This window comes from Lissotriton helveticus, chromosome 10, assembly GCF_964261635.1.
Source record: "Lissotriton helveticus chromosome 10, aLisHel1.1, whole genome shotgun sequence".
NCBI lineage: Eukaryota > Metazoa > Chordata > Amphibia > Caudata > Salamandridae > Lissotriton > Lissotriton helveticus.
Window position 1 is genome coordinate 36,950,615 of NC_136071.1, and position 23,276 is coordinate 36,973,890.

Sequence of the window (23,276 nt, forward strand, 5' to 3'; positions counted from 1 at the left end):
AGTCGTGGTCATTCCGCGAGCAATCATGGCAGCCGCTCCCCACCAGAAGCCTGCAGGAGTCGGAGCCCCCAAAACTTTTGATGAATTCTCAAGGCGGAGGGGACGCTTTCGAGAATGGGGTCCAAGACCTAGCAGACAAGCGTCCGATTTCCAAGGTGTCCCGGGGCCATTTCAGTGGACCAGGCCCAAAAAGGAAACAGCCTGCCGCCATTTTGAGAGTCCTGTGACAGCCGCCTATCGCTGCACCGCAAGAGTGGGCGCAACTCAGCTGAATTGCGGCTTTTGACACAGTGGACCAAAAACGGACGGAATGGCAACTGAAACGGTAAAGGGGCGCCCCACTACAACAGATGACACTCCACCTGGAGAGGCCCGTTCACGCCGCCTCCCCCGGGGCGCTCCACGCCGTTATTCGGAGCAGCATTGTAGGATACCAAAACCAGTGCGGCAACTTACTGGACATCACCTTGGTGCCATCGTTCTGCTGCCTTGGAACTATTCGCGCAACAGTTTGCTACTGATGACCCACCCCCCGCGACGCCCCATGCCGTTATTTGCTGGGTGGCAACTTACTAGACATCACTTTCGTGTCATCTAGATTTCGGCGCGTTCTGCTGCCTTGGAACTATTCGCACAACAGTTTGCTACTGATGACCCACCCCCCGCGACGCCCCACGCCGGAAATCTGGACGTTGTGCTGCGTTGGGACTATTCGCACAGCCGACCGCTACTTCGTTGTTTTTCCCTAAAAATGTTTATATGTTATTACTATTTTTGTTTTCTTGTATATATTTATAAATTATGAAAGTTTTATAATCTTACTACTTTGTCGGAGTGCTATATATTTTTAATGTGACACATAATTGTAAAAACTTTGATGTACAAACAGTCATCCCTGGAATCTTCCGCTTCAGGCTCAGTCCCCTCCCCAATCACAATACAGGATGGTTTTCAGATAATAGCAACGCTTCTGCTGTGACGGATCTCATCGAGTGTGGGCCTTCTACTATAACTCCTTTGAAGAGGGGTGATTCTTTACAGCTGTGGCCATAAACTACATCTGCAGGGCTAGCTGATACCCTAGGACCAGCCTGGACAATCGGACACAGAGGAAAAGGAGTGTCAGAGGGTGCGGTAGTGAATAGGGCGAAAGGGAGGTGTCGGGCGGGCACAGGGTGTGATTCTCAGGGAACAGCAGCGCAGATGGGGGAGGTTTATTACCCATGCATAAGACAGAGAGCGGGGGTGACCACTGCCTGGGGGAGATGCTTGCGAGGGTGGGGAGCCATGCTAAGGATCGACAGCGTGCACAGAGTGGGTCTGGTCAAGGCATCTAAAATGGCTGCCGTGCACGACAAAAGTGTGGCATTTGAAAAAAGACAAGATGGCGCAGACAATGTTTTTCAACACTTCCTGATTTCCTTCGAATCGAACGTTAACAGACGTTGGGGCATATTACCAAAGTTAAGCGATATTTATCCCTAACGATGCTTAGCAACGATTTTTTTACCGTCAGAAATTATCGCAGATAAACCTTGCTATTATCAAGGTTTATCGGAAATACGATAAAAAACGACCGCAATGCATTAATATCGCTGAAAACTCAGCGATATTCATGCATTACCGAGCTAATGCTCTTAGCCATGTTATCCACCTCCCATTGGATAACATGGCTAAGAACTGCTCAGGGCAGGTGGTAGCTTTTGGAGATATTCGCCCTTATCTCGAATATTTCCAAAAGTTGATAATAGGAGATAGCGATGTTAGCGACTGTTTCCAGTCGCTAACATCTTGGCATGCCCACTTTGCATGTCATTAGTGATAAATATCACTCACATGCAAAGTGGGGCCCAAGATGGTCGCTATCTTCTACTAGCCGTCGCTAACTGGTGTTAGCAACAGCTAGGTAATACACATATAATTTTATCTCCGCGAAGCGGAGCGCTGTTACAGATATATATCTTGTTTCTGAACGTTAATTTCTCAAAATGCACTGAAGCACATATATTGAGACCTAGCAAAGGCACATCGGGCTACCAGTCCCTACAATTTTGCCAAGTTTCGTGCAAATCCATTCAGCTGTTCGATCCTACCGAGAGACAAGATGGCGGCCGCTACGGACTGTTTGGAATGTTTACAGACACCGGAGAGCCAATCAGCTTCGCTTCGCAAAGCTCCGTAACGCGAAAAGTACGCGAAGCGGTGCGCTGTTACAGATATATACCTTTTTTTGAACGTTAATTTCTCAAAATCCACTGGAGCACATATATTGAGATCTAGCAAAGGCACATTGGGCTACCAGTCCCTACAATTTTGCCAAGTTTCGTGCAAATCCATTCAGCTGTTCGATTATTATTATTTTTATTTTTTTTTGCCCCGCGGGGCCCTTTTAAAACCTCCACATCAAACCTAGGGGGTGAGCGACAATGTACTATGCCCCCTTATGGTCATTTGCCCCTTCGCTTTGGCCTCCTCTTGTCTCTCGATCCTACCGAGAGACAAGATGGCGGCCGCTACGGACTGTTTGGAATGTTGACAGACGCCGGAGAACCAATCAGCTGCGCTTCACAAAGCTCCGTTGCGCGAAAAGTACGCGTAGCGGAGCGCTGCCCAGTCCGCTGTTACAGATATATATCTTTTTTTGAACATTAATTTCTCAAAATCCACTGAAGCACATATATTGAGACCTACAAAAGGCACATCGGGCTACCAGTCCCTACAATTTTGCCAAGTTTCGTGCAAATCCATTCAGCCGTTCGGGCTAAAAGTGAGGCCAACCGCCCTATGGAAATTAACATGGGAAAAACGCGTTTTGGGACCCCCCTTTTTTCTCGGCCCCCCCTTGACGAACCCCCCCAAAATTTTCAGGGGCTGCTCAGAAACAAAATGTGCCATTTTCCTGAAAATTTCAGCCAATTCCGTCCACAAACGCCAAAGTTATTAGACATAGAATTTTCAAAAAACCCATAGAGAAAAAATCCTAACTATATATACCTACTGGCGACCGCCAGTAGGTTATATATATATATATATATATATATATATATATATATATATATATATATATATATATATATATTAATCACACAAAAAGTTGCCACTTTTGGATTGAGTCGCACACACAGGTAGGTTGAGTTCTTCGTGTTTATTCAGGAAGCTGCAGCATGGAGAGAGAACATCTTGCAATAAAATCAATTGCCGACGCGTTTCGTGAACAGAATCACTTCTTCAGAGGCATGACGATAAGGACAAGCGCAGAGCATGCCGGACACTGTCTTTTAAGTTCCTGGTACCCCGCCCACTGGCTGACAAAGCATGATGGTACCTGTAGTGCCGGATGTGTTCCCCTTGTGGGGTGCTGCGTGCTTGCCACCATAACGTTCAATGAAAGCCCAAGTGGGTTTTGCCAAGAAAGTCACTGCACCCAGGCTGCTTGGTGAAACTTCCTGCACGACCTCCTGCCCTGTTGAACACCAGATGGTATCCCTTACGGACCGCTGCTATGCGGCGGGGCTCATTCCACGACCGGGTCAGCCGTCTCACATTAATCACACAAAAAGTTGCCACTTTTGGATTGAGTCGCACACACAGGTAGGTTGAGTTCTTGGCAAAACCCACTTGGGCTTTCATTGAACGTTATGGTGGCAAGCACGCAGCCCCCCACAAGGGGAACACATCCGGCACTACAGGTACCATCATGCTTTGTCAGCCAGTGGGCGGGGTACCAGGAACTTAAAAGACAGTGTCCGGCATGCTCTGCGCTTGTCCTTATCGTCATGCCTCTGAAGAAGTGATTCTGTTCACGAAACGCGTCGGCAGTTGATTTTATTGCAAGATGTTCTCTCTCCATGCTGCAGCTTCCTGAATAAACACGAAGAACTCAACCTACCTGTGTGTGCGACTCAATCCAAAAGTGGCAACTTTTTGTGTGATTAATGTGAGACGGCTGACCCGGTCGTGGAATGAGCCCCGCCGCATAGCAGCGGTCCGTAAGGGATACCATCTGGTGTTCAACAGGGCAGGAGGTCGTGCAGGAAGTTTCACCAAGCAGCCTGGGTGCAGTGACTTTCTTGGCAAAACCCACTTGGGCTTTCATTGAACGTTATGGTGGCAAGCACGCAGCACCCCACAAGGGGAACACATCCGGCACTACAGGTACCATCATGCTTTGTCAGCCAGTGGGCGGGGTACCAGGAACTTAAAAGACAGTGTCCGGCATGCTCTGCGCTTGTCCTTATCGTCATGCCTCTGAAGAAGTGATTCTGTTCACGAAACGCGTCGGCAGTTGATTTTATTGCAAGATGTTCTCTCTCCATGCTGCAGCTTCCTGAATAAACACGAAGAACTCAACCTACCTGTGTGTGCGACTCAATCCAAAAGTGGCAACTTTTTGTGTGATTAATATATATATATATATATATATGTGGGGCACATATAATATATTGTTTCCGGGGTCCCGCGCATGGGCGGGAATATTCTAATGCTTATGACGATTGATGAGGATCCCCTGGAAGAGAAGTAATATTCATTCTATTCTCCTGCTCACAACGTGCATGTGCGTCTAGACCGTCTCGTCTGCCCTGCCCTTCTATAGACACAGTTGACCGTGATAACTACCTCAGTATAACTCTCTTGCACCACAACTCATTGAAGGCCTGTCTGGCTTGGGGGAGTGCCTACTTTTGGATGCAATATCTGTAGCTAGAAGACCAACCATTATGAGGAACACGGCTAAAGGCTATGGTGCAGTTCTTAATGGAAAATACTGATTCAGCCTCCGCTCAAGCCCGGGAGTAGGAAGTGTACAAGGTGGTCATGAGAGGCTTTACGCTGTACACCACCTTTGGTGCACAGACGTTATTGGTGTTGGCTCTATGTCTGATCGTAACAAAACGACAGAACATAGAGAACCAAATCCCTGCATACACTAATGTCGGGGACTGTCTCACCGCCATAAAAGGCTAGCGCGCTGCCCTCCTGTAACTACTGCGCTGTCTCTGCGCCCAAGTCTATGCGGACCGTAAGCATGCAGAGGCAAACAGACTGGGCCAATTGTTGGCCTGCCTTATATGTCCCCAAAGCACGGTGTCCATCAATGATCCTACTGTCACGGTAGTACACACAGTGCGCTATCAATGGGACGGTTGCCCACTATTAAAAGGACTTCTACAAAACTGGTCGCTACTCTGGACCCCTACACTTTCAGCTTCTTCCTGGATGGCCTAGATATACCCCACATCACTCCAGGTATGGCATGTACCCTAGAACTCCTGATTTATGGTACAGGAGATATGCCTGAGAATACAGTCTCTTGTGCACAGTAAGATTCTTGGCCTGGATGACCTTTCAGTTGAGTTTTATACCACCAAGGAAATGTTAGCAGCTTTTTTTTCTTACTTTTTCCTATTTCACAGCAGTGACCTTTTGCATATATTTGCGAGAGTGACCATGTAGGATTAGTTTTCCTGAACTAAACTAGTTTACACATCTAGCTTCGCACAACATTATCACTTTGCCCTGAACATCATGTTCAAGGTCTCTTCTCTCACTATATAGACATGTCCAGGCGCAGATGGGCGCAGACGGGCTTGCCTTAAGGGCACCTTCGATGCAAGGGCTAAAGGGGAACAGAAAGTGAGAATCAAACAAGATTGACAATACCAAAATACAGACAAAATTACACCATTAAAATACAGACGAAATTACACCATTAAAACCCAATCGCCGTGCGCCTGGAGGAAAAGCTGGACCATGGTGGTCTTGAACCCTGCCAAGGACAGTGGCTGGCTTCTAGGTGAAACAGAGCACCACTGAGCTGCCGGGGAGAGTGTATGACCCGGACCTAAGTCTGAGGACTCTTACGCATTCTTTGAGGGACTACTGGTCTGTCTACCGCTGTGAATGAAGCTCTGTCTGCTTTTCTTGTAAGCCTCACGAACATGTCTATGCTATTATTTATATCAGGTAAGTAGGAATGCAATATATGGTTGGAATTGAAATATTGGTCTCGGTCAGTGTCTTTTTCTTTCCTGGCAGTGTCCCGATACATATTGTTTGAAGATCACTTGTTGTGTTTAAAACCTGTTCCTCCATCTCCCCAGTTTTGAGTGGCAAGATGGCAGGATTATCATCAATACTGCTCGAGCTAGTGAAATGACTGATCTCAAAGATCTAAGAATATGAAAATTATTTCATACTCTAAGCTTGTCAATGCCGTACCACTGGTCAAAAGGACAAAAAGATTCAATGTTAGCCTTTTTTTTTTTTTTACAATCTATTGTGATTCTTGTTAGTGGTGCATTATTTTGGCAGTTTGGTCTCTGAAAAATGGCCATCCTTATTTTTCCTGCAAAGCGTACAGTATTGTCAGAGGCTCCTTTGCGCTCCATTAACTCTCCCTTTGCATCTTTTCAGCAAGAAGAATTTTGGAATCAGCTACCTGGGCCGGGATAAGTTGGGGCAGGAAGCTTATTTGTCACTGGTGTCTGACTGGGACCTGGGCACAGCATTCGGCTGTGCCTCAACACCCTTCCTGCAGCTGAAGGTTGACATCAAGCCCTTGGAAGACAGTAGGTTGAACTGAGATGGCTGAATCCGAATGTAATGATTTATGGCTTCTAAGCACTCCAGTATTAACCCCTCTTTGAAAATACACTTGCGTTTGTGTGGCAGGATCGGCAACATCCAGCTCTAGACATTTTATATGGCAGGTGTTGAGGGCAGCCCTGTTGCAGGGTGTTGTTGCAGTTGGATTTGAAGGATTCTTTGTTTATTATATAGGCACTTGCTGGACATTGTCACCAGATTTAATAAAGGCTGCAAGGTTGTACAACAGTTTGGTACTTTAAAGTCCTTGCTGCGTGCCACATGAGCAGTCTTTCTACTTCTCACCATTGGGAGATCTAACTGGTCCTCGCAGGTCTAATGTTACTGGGAGGGCAAAGCACCCCACCGAATATTACAAAGTAGACTGCTCGCATCTCCTGGAACCACGGAGCCTTGCAAAGGAAGAATAGTGTTTTTTGAGTCAAGAAAGGGGCGGGTTCACAAATTTTGTGAGTTCGACCCTGATTATCGAAAACCCAGAGCACTGCATACAAGTTACCTCCCTTTGGTTTCGGAAAGATGCTTAGCATGTATGATGTGCGCACGTTCATTGGCACTGGTTGTACGAATAACTTCGGAAAGAGTTATCTGTAAGCGTCAGCACTTTCATATACATCTGGCCGCTGTCTCCTTTAAGTCATGAGTAGGCCTGGGTGGTAAATTCCGTTCCCGTCACCGAATTTGGGTAATTTCGCGTTCAGCGGAGAACGCAAAATTGCCCCAAATTCTGCATTCCGTGACTCTGCAAATTTTTTTGCGAGTTCGCGTTCTCAAATGCGTGTTTGCAAAATATTTCCCCCCGAACACGCAAACAGCGATTGCGAACATTAAAAAGCATCGCGAACAAGCATTCCGCTGAATTTTTGCGTGTTTGCGGAGATTTTTTATCATTTCGCGGAGATTTGCGTAACGCGATTATGCAAATTACGCCCACCCCTAGTCATGAGGCACTTTCTTAGACCCAGGGGTGTTAAGAGACGTGAACAATACATGCTCGGCATGTGTGTGAAGGGGCTAGAACATCAGATTTGTTACTGAAAAAATGCAGGTGGCGTGGAGTGAGCAATTATGTGAAGGGTCTGTTCATGCCATTTCATGAATGACAGTCCAAATTTGGGAGTGCTCCTTCTGTCTAGAGTTGTGTAAAGGGATGCAAACTGAATTCTAAAACTCCATACATTTTGCTGTGGGTGGCCTGCATCCAGAGTAAATTGCTTTAGGTGAGTTGTGCCCCTCAACAGATATATAGGCGATAGACACGCGCAGGTTGCCCCGAAGGCTCTGACCCGCGCTGGGCATTTCTCTCCTGTAGCTGCAAGCCTGACTGCGCCACACCTATTTTGCACACCAGGTTGTATGCAGGCCCAGTGACCTTTAGTGTGTCGTTCTTGCACAGAAAGTCCACTATTAGTGGCTTGCTACAACTCTCACCAGTACTCCACTACCATTCAGTGAGGTCTGCATTGCCCACCTAGAAGAGAGAATTGTTAATTTTTGGTTTTTGCAAAGCGTCCTGTTATCCACAACAGGGCCTTCTGGTGCTAGAAATGCTCCGGTAACTAAAGGGTAGAGCCAGCTGTTGGGTGAAAAGTAGTGTTTTCAAACTTGGCTGGACAACCTCCCTGTTAGCGTGTCCCTGTCTTGATTGTGTATGTGAAATAAAGGATTCAGTGGCTTACAAACAAAACTGCTGTACTTCACACCCTCCTTATGGACTCGTCTCTCACCAGCGTTCAGTGTCACAAGCAGGGTAGAAGCACTTTAATGATCGGGGTTGGTCCTCCGTGCAATAGATCTGATCTGGTTTAAGGAGTTTTTATAAACCCACCAACGGTAGATGCAACATTTTGAAAGAGGGATTTTTGGAAAACAAAAGCATTTGCAATGCAATAGGTCTCGCATTAATGCAAGTTTAAGCTATTGGCATTGTAAATTACAATCACAATGCCTTTAAAAACAAAAATAAAAGGCATTTTTGTTTGCAATGTCAGTAGCTCAAACTCGCGTAAAAGAGACCTATTTCATTGCAAATGCTTGTTTTCTGTATTGATATATGCTCTTTCCTGCCTCTGCCTGGCCTGGCCTGGCCAAGCTGCTCACACCCTCAGAGCTCATGTAAGGGAAGGCAGGACTGAGATGGAGAGGCTCTTTCGAGCACTGGCGGTGGAGCACCTCCGGGCCCCGCGCTGCTGGACCGGACACCACGTTCACTTTTGTCCTGGGGATCAGCAGTGGCTGGGTGCAGTAGCGCCAGGGCAGGAGGTGTACCTCACGCTACACACCAGCCCAGAGTAGGGGGCACACAAGGCAGAGGTCTGATGTTAATCTGGACCCGCGTCAGACTGCGGCATCCCGAGAGACGAGGTAAACTCACCTGAGCTCTTGTGCTGCGAGTTGGACACACGCCCTTCCCCTGCATGTAGAAGGGGTGGAGTGAGGTGTGGGCCATGGACTACAGGGCCCAGCACTACTAGCGGCAGGGAGGTGGTGCCAGCTGTTTTCGTACCTAGAGAAGGCTGAGCTGGGCCACCCCCTTTTTGTTCTTCACAAGGAAGGGGCGGTTTGCCCTCTTGTCTTATTGTGCCATTTATTTTTCGAACCCATAAACGGGGAAGCGTAAGGTGATCAAGGCATCAACTAACCCTGTTTTGTCTTCCCTCAGAACGATGTTGGGCGGCTTTTTACAGATTGGTGGATGTCCTTAATATGGAGATTGAGTTGGTTGAACGCCGTGTGTCACTTTCCTCATTGCCTTCAGTCTCATCAACTGGGTATGGCACCCACAAAATATGTTTCTGCCACTGTGTTGAGCCCTAATATGTCCACTCAACTAGGGGAAGTTCTGCTATTAGACTCTTAAATGAATGTGCTGGAACAAGTTCCGACTAAGGAGTTCTAGAAGGGGAAACCTCAAGTCCAGCAATGAGGTGTGAAATCCAGGGGCAAAGTAGGCAAGAGAAAGGGAGTGGAAGTGGGTACACCCAAAGAGGCCATGTTTATCAACCTCCTCCGCTACAGTGATTGTGGGAATTGAAGATGGGGATAAATTCATGTACCTAACGGATGCTATTTGCAATACAATAAAGTCCTACAACTCTTGACCAACACGCTCTACTCCATTTTGGCCCGCTTGGGCAGAATAGCAGTACAAGATGAGGTTTCACCTGTAGTGGCTGTGAAGGCTAGTTCCCAGCCCCCAACCATCCCCAACTCTTTGGTGCCCCAGCCACTTCGAGTTTGGCAATACCACTTGGGAATGGGTATCTCAAGATCGCTGGATATTTCCCAAAACAATTTAGTAGATGGAGTGGGAGAGAGAGAGGTGCTGCTTTCTTGAATGGTTCCCCTATACCTTTGGAAAACATTCTCTTCCAGGGGATCTGTATCAATAGTCATAAGCCCTGAAAAGTCCCGCCCAGGCACGTGGACACCGGAGCCCCTTGGAAAACTTTCCCTCCACTTCCACCAGCATGTACTCCCTTGAAGAACGTCCCAGTCCTTAAATCCGACTAGAGAAAACCACTCGGCTCTGAAAAAGAAAGTAATTCCCTGCTTCTGGAAAATTACTCTGGCTCCCTTGACTTTGCCAATGAAATTCGAATGGTCCGAAGATCACCCTCGGTTGGTCCTGGTACAAAGGAAGGGAGTTGGGGCTGTGTAATTGTTAATTTTAAGTCTCTTAACGCGGTCAATCCTCTCCTAAGGTTGTTTTCAGTAATCAATCCTTGGCATCTGGGATACTTTTATAGACCTGTGGTGCTTTTTTTTACGTCTTGGGAAAGGCAAAGAGTCCCACCTGAAGGCTGTGAATCCATTCTACAATATGGGGATTCGGAACTCTTTTGAAGCCCTTGCATCATTAGAGGACTTGCACTGACTTTCTACTAACGGTTGCCAAGCAGTACTGGCTCCTGACAGCATGAACGTAATTGGGCAGGCTGGGCTGGGTGGGCCCCCAGAGAGTGGTTCCATTAGGTCCTCTACTGGTCTTGAGCCCAGCTCGGATGGCAAAAGGGCTGAGAATTATGTCTTGGAACATTGCCGGCATTCACTCCAAATGACTAAATCCAAATTGCCTCTCTGATATTAACAAAGTACACATTGTCGTACTGCGACCGAGAACTTTAGTATAAAGGATTTCTATACTTTGTGGAGAGCCGCCACTTCTCACTTGCAGGTAGAGCCAAGGGAGGTTTGGCTATTTTATTGTCAGTTAAATTATCTGGCCGATCTACTAGAATAATTTATTTTCGCCCAAATTATCAGCTGCTTCAATTGCAGATCCCTTATTGTTCCGATGTGGTCCTGGTTAATATGTACAATGACATTTCAGATTCACGTGTGATCACTCTAATTGAAGAATTGGAGAGGGACCTGGAGAGATTTCATGATAGCTACAATATGGAAACCCTAATAGTATGGATGGGGGATTTTAACACGAGACTGTGTGGGAGCAGGGATCCCAATTCCTGTGGCTTGGAGACAACAGATGGGAAAGGAGCTTGTACACTAGCATACCCCTTTTGTGCATGCTCTGAATAGGTCAATGTTCTCTAGATCCCAAGTATTTGCCAACGATTATAAGGCACTGTGATCCCCTCTACCAGCCACATACAATGGTGCTCTGAAGGGTAGTGAGATTGATTTTTTTTTTTTTTTCTTCAAATTTTTTTTTTTTATGGTGTCCCAGGATTTAGCAAACGTATGTATCTGGCTACTGTATCGGTGATCACAACCCCTTATCTGTAATGTTGGATCTCCACCTGTCTGACTCGTCCTGTCCCTTGCACTCGTGTAATAATGGCACTAGGATAAAATGTCAGAGGGTGGGTAGGGAGATTTTTTTTGGTACATACTTGTGAGTGAGAACAGAGAAGTTATATCTGCACTCTCCTTAAAGGAGGAGCCAAATGAGATCTTCAACGCTTTAAGGTTTTATGCACAGCAGTAGACCAGGGACTGTGCCAGAGCAAAGCTTCCAATAAACTGTCACCTATAGGCTGGCTTAATCATGCATGTTCTGTGGCCCATGAGAAATTGATATTGGTCCTTTTCTCTAAACCCTGGCAATGTTCTGGGGGGCATAAAGAACCTACAAATCCACCCTGGAGGCTAGCAGATCAGAGCTAAGGGCGGAAGCGTGGGAGGGTTTGGAATGCGTCTCGAACTCTAAGGACTCTGTACTATTTTGGAAGGTCGTTAACTGGCCATTTTTCACAGGGTATGAAAAGCCCTCGCTGGACACTGTTATCCCAGTGCAGGTTTGGATGGATCACTACAACAATAACTTTAACACCGGTACCATTGAGATTATTTTGGAGAACGAAAAGGTAGTCTTCGGTAACCTGGAGCTATATTCGTACTTAGTGATTCCAGTTCAGTTATGGACATAATTGTCACCCTTAAACAGATTCCTGTTGGGAAATCCCCTGGACCCGATTGAGTTCCCTTAGATCGTTTTAAGGACAATACTGCACTATGGGCACATTTTAGTTAATGTCTTTAAAGCTTTTAAAGGGGCATCTATTCCGTCTTGGAAGGAAGCTGTAGTCGTCCTCATTTTTAAGACCAGGACAGACATTTACCATCCTGCTACCAGCCAATCTCCCTCCTGTACAGCTCCCTTCTACCTTTGGGTAGAATTATAGCAGCCAGATTTGAGGGATGGCCGGAGGAAAACCAGGCTCTATCTAAAGTGCAATTTGGGTTTTGCCCAGGGGCGGACACAATTGAACAATGCCTGAATCTTCAGTTGCTTATTGGCAAGTATGCAAGGCAAGGAGAGCAGGCCTGGGCTTAGTTTGCGTAGTTTTGCTACGCGACGCTCCGTGGCTTTTTTTTGTTGTAACTGGTGGAGTGCAGTGCGAACTGCCATTTGTGCTGGTATTCATGCCGCTCGGGTAGAAATTCTACCCGAGCGGCAGCTTGCACTCGCAAACTTACCATTAGCAAACTTACCGTTGGCGATCGCGAGTGGGGAAAAAACTCTGCTGCACATCACGAAGCTGAGTTTTCTGCACTCCCCGAAGTGCAGAAAACTCCGTGAACGGAGTGAAGTTCACCGTCCAGGCCTACAGGAGAGCTTCCATTCACCTAGCCTTTATGGACCTCTCCTCTGTCTTGGACTTGGTCATTAGATCCAAGTTGTGGGGTATTATGCAAAGATGGAGATGGATCATTGTTAGAACTGGCACCATTGGCGTGGGTCTCCCTTCCATTTTTGCTGTTTCCTCATGTTGTTTGCTGGTGTTAGATGCTTTGGGCACTGTGTCACTGCTGTCCAGTGCCACAGTACAAGTGCTCCCTATTGTAAATTGATGTATTAATCAGTGGTTCCATGTTTGGCTATTTGGTTTACTTGTCAGACCCTAGTACAGTGCACTGAGTGTGCCCAGGGCATGTAAATCCAAATGCTGCTGGTGGGCTTGCAGCACTAGTTGTGCCACCCACAGAAGCAGCCTTGTAAAATGTGTCGAAGGCCTGCCATTGCAGAGCCTTTGTGCAGTTTGGTACTGTCACACTGACTGGGCAAGTGCACCCACTTGCCAGTCCCTAAACCTCTCCTTTTCTTCATATCAGTCACCCCTATAGTAGGCCCAAGGGCAGGGTGCATTGTAAGTATAAGGTAGGACATGCCCTGGTGTGTGTGGCATGTCCTAATAGTGAATTACAGCCATTTTCGTTTTTCACTATTGCAAGCCTACCTGTTCCCCATAGTCCAGAATGGGCAGTTGGATTACTACATTCTTATAATCCTAACTGACTCGGAGAACATGGTAGAAAATAGTTTAGAATGCCTGGACTCGGAATGATAAAATGCATATTTTAGTGAAGTTGGTTTTAACATTCTGTGTTTGAAAATACCACTTTTAGAAAGTAGGTATGTTCTTGCCTAACCTTTCAAGCCTGCCTCTGCTAGGTTGTGTATTCCTTGTCTGGAGTTTGAGTGACAGTGCTGGGGGATTCCAAGAGACAGGATGAGTCAGCCCAGTGGTGAATAGAGAGACCTGCATCTAGATGGGAGGGAGGAGTTGCACCTGAACCTTGAATAGGGCTGTGCCTGCCTTCCACATTGCTGGCTCCACCTCCTGGGTTGCGGCTGATGTCTCTGCCCTGCACACTGAAAGAAGAGAAGGAATCCTGTCAACAAAGTGCTTGAGGGCTGTACTTCCCTTCCACAATGCTGGCTCCACCTCCTGTGGGGCGTCTGATGTTTCTGCCCTGCACTGTGAAAGGAAAGGAGAAGTCTGGTAAACAGAGTGCTTCAGAACTGGTTTGGACTGGGCAAAGGCCCCTCTCCCCTCAGAGAACAAAGGATTTGGGGGTATAAATATTGGGACCTAGATCACTTTTGGACAAACCAGAAGAAACCTTTGCCGAGGAGATGAACCTGAAGAAACTGAGGAGAGACTATTCCTAAGCGGAAGTGCTGCTTAGGGGATTGGCCTGCAGTGGTTGCCTTACTGCCAAAGAGAGGAGAAAGGAACTTTGTGTACTTTGCTTTCAACTTGTGACGGATCTTTAAGGGCTTGGAAAAGAGCTTGCCTCCTGCTAAAGTCTCAGGGACAACAGACTTCTACCCCCAGCGTTATTTTGGAAGTGCCTGCTGCTGTTTTGGGCCTTCTGAGGAACTGTGTATCGCAAGGAGCTGGAGGCGCGACGCAACGAAAAGGAAGCGCGTCGCTGCTGCCTGCCGTCGCACTTCTGAACAAGGGTGTCGCCGCTGGAGTTGTCGCACTGCACCGCATCGTGAGAAAAAGCGTATCGCAACGAGGAAGAAGCTTGTCGCCATCGCTGTTGTTGCCGTCGCACTTCTGAACAAGGGTGTCGCGGCTGGAACTGTCGCATTGCACCGCATCAAGGAAAGCGCCTCGCATCCCCCCCAAGAAGCGCGCCGCTGTCAGAGCTGCTGTCAAATCAAAAACAGCTTTATTCAGTGTAAAATGTACATCCATAAAAGCATACTCATAAAAACCATTAATAAAATAGATCACGGGTACAAATATACACATTTAAAAGAGCTGCTGTCGTCGCATTTCTGAACAAGGATGACGCCGCTGTAGTTCTCGCATCTTGCGGAAGCTTCACACAAACGTGGGAGAAGAGTGTCGCAGCTGAAGCTGTTGCCGTCGCACTTCTAAACAAGGGTGTCGCCGCTGCAGTCCACGCATCAAACCGAGAACTTCTCTCATCCCCGGAGAAGCGTGCTGCATCTGGAAGATCTTCACGTCTTTATTTCTTTGCACCGGAACTTTGCTGCATTTCTCTCGCTGCGCCTTTGCGTGTCGTGGAAGCACAACGCATCGTAAGGTACATTGACGCAAAGTGTTGCATCTTAAGAACTGAACTGAACTAAGCCAAAACTACCATCTTAAAGTAACAGTATTGTGTATTTTTGTCGTTTATGGTCTTGTGGTAAATCTATATAAAGTATACTTATTTTTTATATAAAACCTTGTGTGGTGTCCATCTGTGGTGTTGTCACTGGGTTACTGTATGTGGTCACAAATGCTTTACACACTGCCTCTGAGATAAGCCTGTCTGCTCGTGCCAAGCTACCCTGGGGGTGAGCAGGGGTTATTTAGGAGTGTAATTCCCTTATCCGGACTAGAGGCAAGGGTCCCTATTTGTCACAAGTACATACCTGTGCCAACTAGAGACCCCCCAAATCTAACAATCTTACTATAATTGGTCTGCTACAGAGGATGCACTGGGACTCTATGAATAGGGTGAGGTATGGCTTAGAGGGTGAACTCTCCACTGCAATCAAATCTTCTTTGGGCTTTAGGCAGGGATGTGTGATGGCCCCTTATTATTCTTAATCTATACTAATGATCTGCAGCCTTAAAGCAGGGAAAGATATGCACATGGTGAAGCCCATTTCTTTCCCCGTTTTACTGCATGCTGATGATGCGATTTTAATCTCTTGACCCAAAAATGGATTACAACCCCGTTTAGATGCTTTTTTTAAAAATAGTTTTAAGGGGGGGCTTAATCTTAAAACTAATCTCAGCAAATATTTTCCTATGTGCTTCGGACCAATAAATATCAAAACCAGATAATTTTATTTGTGAGGTAAGAAATGTGCAGGGTGGAGGCGAGGCCCTCCTCCACCCGCAGGCTCTAGCCTGCGCCTCATCCCTGGTTGTCCAGTGGGAAAGCCTTTATCTTCTGATGGTCTGCGCCGCCATCCTTCTCTGTTTGTCTGTCTTTCCTGTCCGTCTGCCTGGTTCTGTTTATTGCTTATTCTGTTTATTGTGCATGTTCTGTCTATCTGTTTATTTTTAATGTTTTTTCTTTTTATTGTGTCCTTTTTTATATTATGCCCTTTGTGTCTGTTTTTTCTGCCCTTTTCCCACCACTGCTGCCCCTGTGGCCACTACCCCCCCATGCCGGTTTCTGCCTCCCAGCTGCGCTCTTTCCCCACCCCCTGCTTATTGGCAGCTGCTGCGTGGCCACACCGTTGGCGCGCCAAAGGCAAGTCTGCCTGCACCAGTCTGCGACCCTGTTGTCCCCCCCCCCCCCCCACCCCCCCCACCGCTGCGACTAAGCTGCCCTCCACGCTCTCCACCCCAGAAGAAACCAGTGCCAGCTGTCCACGCCAGACACCATCGACTGCCATTTTTCCTGCCGACACTGCCGCTGAACCTTATTTTGGAAGTTTTGTATAGCGCTAGCCAGACCGCAAGGTATCGGAGCGCTTCACATAAGTACAAGGCGGTGCAAAAGAAAGCCAACATAGCATAGCATAGCAAAGCATAGCAAAGTACAATACAGTGTAAAGAGACATTTGAGGTGCACTCCAGGGTGAACCTATCTGATAGTTAAGGAACGATCAAGGAACAGGGTTTTGAGCTGACTCTTGAATTTAGGGAAAGAAGGAATAGTTCTGATGTCAGGGGGTATAGAGTTCCAAATCGTGGGTGCATTCCCGGCAAAGGACCGATCCTTGGTTTTTTGTTTTCGAGTTTTTAGTGGGATCAGGAGTAGGGTGTTAGAGCTTCTGACGTTCCTGTTCTGACCCGCTTTTTTAAGTTTGGATGCCAGATATTCAGGTTTGCCAGTGTGAAGGGCTTTGTGGGTGAGGCAGGCTGTTCTAAAGTTCGCCCGCAATTCTATTGGTAACCATTTGAGTTCTTTTAGTGCCGGAGAGATGTGGTCAAATTTCTTTGTTCCAGTGACCATTCTGGCAGCCGCGTTGAGGGTTGTTTTCAGAGGAGCCAGATGTATTTTGGGTATTCCAGAGAGGATTGCAATCCCATAGTCAAGCCTTGATAACACCAGTGCTTGGGTGGCTTGTTTAAGATCACTGGGTGGAATGAAAGGTTTTATTTTGCTTAGTAGCTTCAGATTAAGGAAGGCGCTCTTAGCCGAGATCTTGATGTGTTTGGTTAGATCTAGTTTGGAGTCAAGTGTGATGCCTAGTGATTTGACAGAGTCCGCTAGGGAGAGATTCTTATTTAGCGCGTCAATATCTTTTAGCCATTCGATCATTTGTGGGTTCTCTTCTTTGTTCGAGATGAGGAGTAATTCAGTTTTGTCAGGGTTCAGCTTTAGATGGTTGCTAGACAGCCAGCATTGGACTTCCTTTAGTGTTTCGTTGAGTCTGTGAATGTCTTGCGCCGAGGAGATTTCCAGATAGATTTGGGTATCATCTGCGTAAAGGTGGAAGGGGATGTTAGCTTTTCTAAGTAAGGTGGAGAGGGGTTCCGTGTAGATGTTGAAGAGTTGAGGGGAGAGCACTGAACCTTGTGGAACTCCTCTATTGACTGGATGAAGGTCGGATTCAAAGCTTCTCATTTTGATTCTTTGTGAGCGATTATGCAGGAAAGAGGAGAACCAATTGAGCACCATATCATCTAGTCCAGCCCTTTCTTCGAGGGCTTTGAGGAGAAGAATATGGTCAACTGTGTCGAATGCTGCAGATAGATCGAGGAGGCAGCATTGGTCTTGGTCCAGTGATTTGTGTATGTCATCAATTATGTTAAGGATTGCAGTTTCCGTGCTACACCCTTTCCTGAATCCTGACTGATGTGAGTCAAGGAGGTTGGTATTGGTCAAGTGCTGTGTTAGTTGTTGGAGAACACACCTTTCTAGTATTTTGGAAAGGAGAGGAAGATTGGAGACAGGTCTGAAGTTATTTAAGTCGTTTGTATCAAGGCCAGGTTTCTTTAGCAATGGAGTGACTTGTCCTACTTTCAGGCAGTCTGGGACATTTCCGGTTTGTAAGGAGCTATTAATGATCCTGCACCACAGTGGGGCTAGGGAGAGTTTCAGATTTTTGGTTAGCAGAGCAGGAAGGGGGTGAAGGGTGTGAGATGAAGGTTTCGAGGTGGAGATAAGTTTGACTATTTCCTCTTCTAGCATGGGCTGGAAGAGTGACCATGGTTTAGAGTTTGGTGGTGGAGCGCTACCAAGCACCCTCCCCAGGCTGCTATGGGGTCGTGGAGCGCAGTTGATGACCACAGAGCGCTCGATTTTGGAGACCTTGTCATTAAAGAAGTTTGCGAAGTTGTCGCAACGTTCTTTGGAGGCCTGTCCGAGGGAGGAATCCGGCTTGGAGGTTTGTTGTTTAATAATACTGAAGAGCTCCTTGGGTCTGTTCTTTGAATTGTCTAGAGCTGATCGGAAATACATGGATTTCTTGCTCTTGATATGGTTGTTGTACTTCTTCCGGATGGATCTAAGTTTGTCTCTGTGGGAGATAGTAGGTACACTTCTCCATTGTCTTTCTGCAGCTCTTAATTGTCTCCTTTCTTCATTGGTGTCAGTCGAACCAGGATCTAGATGGAATGGCTCTGTTCTTTCTTTGTTTCAGTGGTGCTAGTTGGTCGAGGAGGTTTAGCATATTGATGTTGTAGAGTGAGGTAAGGTCGGTTGTGGATAGATTTTTGTCGTTCGGAAGGAGTAGCTTTAGCCTATCTTCCATGACTTCCAGGGGAATCTGGGAGAAAAACCTTCGCCCACCTCTGTATACCCACGACCACCGCACACCGGAACCTCTGTGGTGCATCCTCCTCAACGTACGTTTCCTGCACAGACACGCAGTAGAAATCTAGGACCTCCTTCACACCTTATCGCCGGATCTCTCCTTCCTCACAGAAACCTGGACAAACTCCACCTCCGCCCAGACACGTTACCACCATCCCCGATTGATACAAGATCCAGAGGAAGGACCGCCTCAACCACCCAGGAGGAGGACTTGCCATCGCGCACAATAACTCCCTCCTACTCACCACTTCCAGCACAAATGACTCCTTGTCCCCCCCACAGAACGCCTTCACTTCCAGATCCAGACCAGCCCCAGAACAACCCTATGCGGCACCCTCCTCTATAGACCTCCAGGACCACGAACCGCGTTCACCACAACAATCACTGACCTCATTGCATCCCACACAATCGCCTCCATGAACTATATACTACCCGGAGACCTGAACTTCCACCTCTGCAACCCCCAACTCCACTGTGCTCCTGGACAACCTCGCCAGCATCGGAATAAAATAGCTCGTCTCCACCCCTACCCACAAGGCAGGACACACCCTCGCCCCCATCTTCGCAGGAGGGAACAACATCCACCTCAGCCGCACCACCTCTGGACGGACCACCACTGCGTACATTTCTCCTTTGATCAAACCACCGCTCACAAACCTACACCACGCTCTCCACGAAGCAATTCTAGCAAGGTCACAGAGGAACACCTCAAACACGATTTCACCCCCACCCCTCCCACCACGACCAACATCAACTCTGCAGCCACCTAACTACACAGATGGCAGACCCGATGGACCTCAAACTACAGACCCATCTCTCTTCTCCCCTACGTGGCCAAAGTCCCAGAGAAGATAGTCAAAATCTAGTTTACAAACTTCATCGAAGCCAACTCCATCCTCGACTCTTCCACATCCGGATTTCGCAGTAACCACAGCACAAAGACTGCCCTCCTCGCCTCCACAGACTACATGCACTCTCCCCTCGACCAGGGCCACATGGCGGCCCTCATCCTACTAGACCTCTCTGCATCCTTCGATACTGTCTCCCACTGCACCCTCACCGCTAGACTCCACGATGCTGGCATACAGGGTACTGCCGCACTCCTAACCAGCAGACTTGACTACGGAAACTCCCTCCATGCCGGAATCAACAAGTCCCTGCCCTGAAAACTCCAGATCATCCAGAACACCGCTGCTGGACTCGTCCTCTGCATCCCACAACATCACCACATTACACAACACCTACAAGACCTCCACTGGCTCCCCGTCGAGAAGAGAGTAACCTTCTGGCTCTCGGTCGAGAAGAGCGTAACCTTCGAGCTGCTCACTCACGCCTACAAATCCCTCCACAACATCGGACCCCAATACCTCAACGAAAGAGCCTCCTTCCACGTACCCAAGAGACACCTCCGCTCCGGCCAACCTTGCCCAAACCCTGCGCATCCGCAGAGCCAGAGGGGGTGGAAGAGCCTACTCCTATATCACCGCAAAGACCTGGTACACCTTCAGGAAGAGCCTCAAGACCTGGCTCTTTGGCTGATTCGGAGCTGCACCCCCACGCTTTGAGACCCTCATGGGTGAGTAACGTACTTTACAAATCCCTGATTGATTGATTAAACTTGGTAGTACTACCAACTATAATTTAATTAAAACTTTGCTGGGATGTGAATTTTAGCCAACATTTTTCTGCTCGAATTGAAGATTCTATCTGATAAAGTGTCACTTTAACTCACTACAATTGCCAGTGGCTTTTCACAAGGATGTAGATGTTGTTTTTGTTTGGGCCAGTGTCTTTTAAAACGTATTTTTTTTTTTGTGTTTTTTTTTTTTTTAAAACCTTTATTGTGCATAGAAAGAACAAATACGGGCCCACAACCGTCAGGTCGGGCACGATACATTAACGCACAAATGCAAGCAAATCAGACCCCCAGCGGCATCAGATAAATTAGCAACAATCAATAGACATTGCAGCGAAAAGACGCACGGCGCCGGGGAGAAGGAGCAATGAAGGTTACCTTTTTAAAGTTTTCTGAACGAGATAAATGCAATAAAGAATAAGAACAAAGAAATAATGAGCCCGTACAATCGCTGCACCACATGAGCAGGCGGCATCGATACTAAAAACAACAATTGAGGAGAATACATCGGACAAAATGGCGGTACAAAGAAAACCACAAGAGCAGCAACCAGGATTCACGTACCCCCAACCGTGCCGCCCCCCCACTAACCCCTATCGCGGACCCAGAAAAGAAACAGGTAGAGAAAGCGCAGAGAAATAGAAAATAAGGCCCATAGAAACTAAATGACAAAAACTAAAACCCTCCCCCCACCCTACAGCAATGCGGAGGCTACGGCCTACCCCCCCCCCCCCCGGCAGAGTGTCTGTCGCCCACTAAGGAACCCGAAATATAGACGAGAAAGGAAGAGAGAAAAAGGGAAAAATGAAAAGAAAAAGGAAGAAAAAGCCCTAACAGCAGAGACAAAGGGAGCGAGAAAAGAATAAACTAATCCACTACTCCCCGAAAAAGGAAAGGTGAGGAGGAGCCCACCCAATATCAGGATCTCCCGGACATCCCGGCCAAATACACCATCTACGCCACATGCAACAGTAAATTCGGAAGACATGAAACAAAAAGAGAATCAGAATCTGTTACACCCAGAACCTTGGGCCAAAACACAACCCCCCGCCAATACATCAGGAAGAAGAAGGACCGGACATTTCAAATAAATCGTAGGCAGGGAAAGTAAAGCAATCAACGTGCGCAACCACAATCGCCCATCCCCGAACCCCAAGACCAATACAGAACCAACACCCCACTACCCGGCATGTGGATTATAGTCCCAGCACTAAGAACTTCAGCAGGCGAAGAAGAAAAAAACAGCCTCAACCCAGCCCCTTACGGTCCAATGTGCCAACAGAGTCCAATTGCGCGATATTCATCACTGGTGGGGCAAGCAGACGAGACGACCTCAGCAGAGTAGGAAGCTGGCCGCCATGAACTGTCCAACACAAAGCCCAGCACGGCACGAGCACAGCAGGAGGAAGACCACGCAGCAGTAGATCACAAAGAAAAGTCAACCCAAGCAGTAGAATCAGTTCCGGGGGAAGATGACAAGTTCCAACAGTAGTCCCCAATGAGGCTGCCAGACATGGCTCTTGGAGAGAGTTCCCACTCCGCCGCATAAGGCCATGAGCAGCAGATGTCTTCCAGGCTAGTACATGTAGCGACACGGTGGGAGCAGGATCTTGCGCCGGCAGCGCAACCGTGGACAGCGGAGTAGACAATCCGCAGTAGTAGGGCATAGGATGTGGCGCAGCGCCCTGCACTCGCAGGCAAGCTTGGTCGGTCGGTGTCACACTGGATGAAATAGCGTCCAGGCGGTCCCCCAGTTCTCGAGCAACAGTACGGTGGGCAACACGTAGCTCACCCAGGGCTTCCAAAACGTCGACAATCCGCAGGGGCGTCTCAGGGAATAAAGGTGCAACAATTCCCTGTGCGTCGGGCATACCAGCAGAAATCGGTGCTCGAGAATGAGCGCCGTCGTCCCAAGGGACCAGGCGATCTCCGAGTTGCCACTGCACACACCGCTCACAGGCGTATACCGAGTCCTGATGTCGGACGCCATCTCCTTGTACCGTTAGCCAGGTTCCCCGCCGGCGACCACCACAACACAGCCAAACTGGGGGTACAGGGGCAATCCAATCCATTCCTGCACCTCGCACGATGTCAGGGCAAAGCAACATCAAACGGGCTCCAGCAGCACCCTGGGGCAGTCTCTCCCCAATAGCGAGTGTGAGCTATCTAAAATGGCGGTCACCGCGCTGGGGGAAACAAATGTAGCGAGAGTAGCCGTCCGAGGCCGGGGCGAAGATAGAATGTAGCGGTCTCAGCCTGGAAGCAGCGTGAGGGGCAACAGAGCAGGATGAGCTGCCGAGAGGAATCAAAGGCAGCAGTCGTTCTCAACAGTCAGCGCCGCCCAGCTCGAGATGGCCGCTGTCGTTGTTCACAGGGTCGGCCACACAAGCAGAACAAAGACCCGGGCTCAGCCGCGAGGCATCAGGGAAGGGCGAGGGCGCTCCGTCACTGTTACAGCCCAGAACGCGAAGTTAAGCACATCCCTAGAACCGGGTTCTTCTCCCGACTCCGGTAGCGCCGGTCAGATTCAGGATCACGAGCAGGATAGGGCAGGAGACGGGAGGAAAGCGAGAAGGTCGGCGGAGCCGAGGAATCAGGCGGCCATCGCGGCTGCTGCTAGGCTCCTCCCCCCCAAAAAACTTGTTTTTAATCTCGTTTATTTTGCTAATTTTTTGTATCCCTTGATTTAATTAGTGCTTTTATAGCTTTGTTCGAGCCGAATTAAGATTTGAGTAACTGACTAACCAGTCAGCATCCCATAGGAAAGTATTTTCCTGATTTGGCAGGGTAAAACGATTCTATACGTTTAAACAATGTATACAGTATTTAGCTATTTTCGCTCGGAAAAGAAGGGTGTATAGTTATATAATAACCTAAAAACATTTTCACCAATTGAGTTCGTACCATTTGTACAGTTGTATGCCTTGTGTTTATGATGGCGCTGTGCACATCTTTTAGAATGCGTTAAATAAAATATTTAATCAGAGAGAGACCATTTGACTTTTTAAACTCGTGCTAGAGTTCTTTTTATACATTTCAGACT

The 23,276-nt window shown here is 47.8% G+C and overlaps 1 protein-coding gene across 1 annotated transcript in view; it reads left to right on the forward strand.

Moving 5' to 3' along the window:
• Nucleotides 1–23,276, forward strand: part of TBC1D25 (TBC1 domain family member 25) — a 127,461-nt gene that overhangs the window by 55,557 nt on the left and 48,628 nt on the right. Inside the window, exon 3 of the mRNA XM_078664687.1 lies at nucleotides 6,415–6,569. Within this exon, the coding sequence (XP_078520813.1) occupies nucleotides 6,415–6,569 (155 nt within the window). The remainder of the gene's footprint in view (nucleotides 1–6,414; nucleotides 6,570–23,276) is intronic.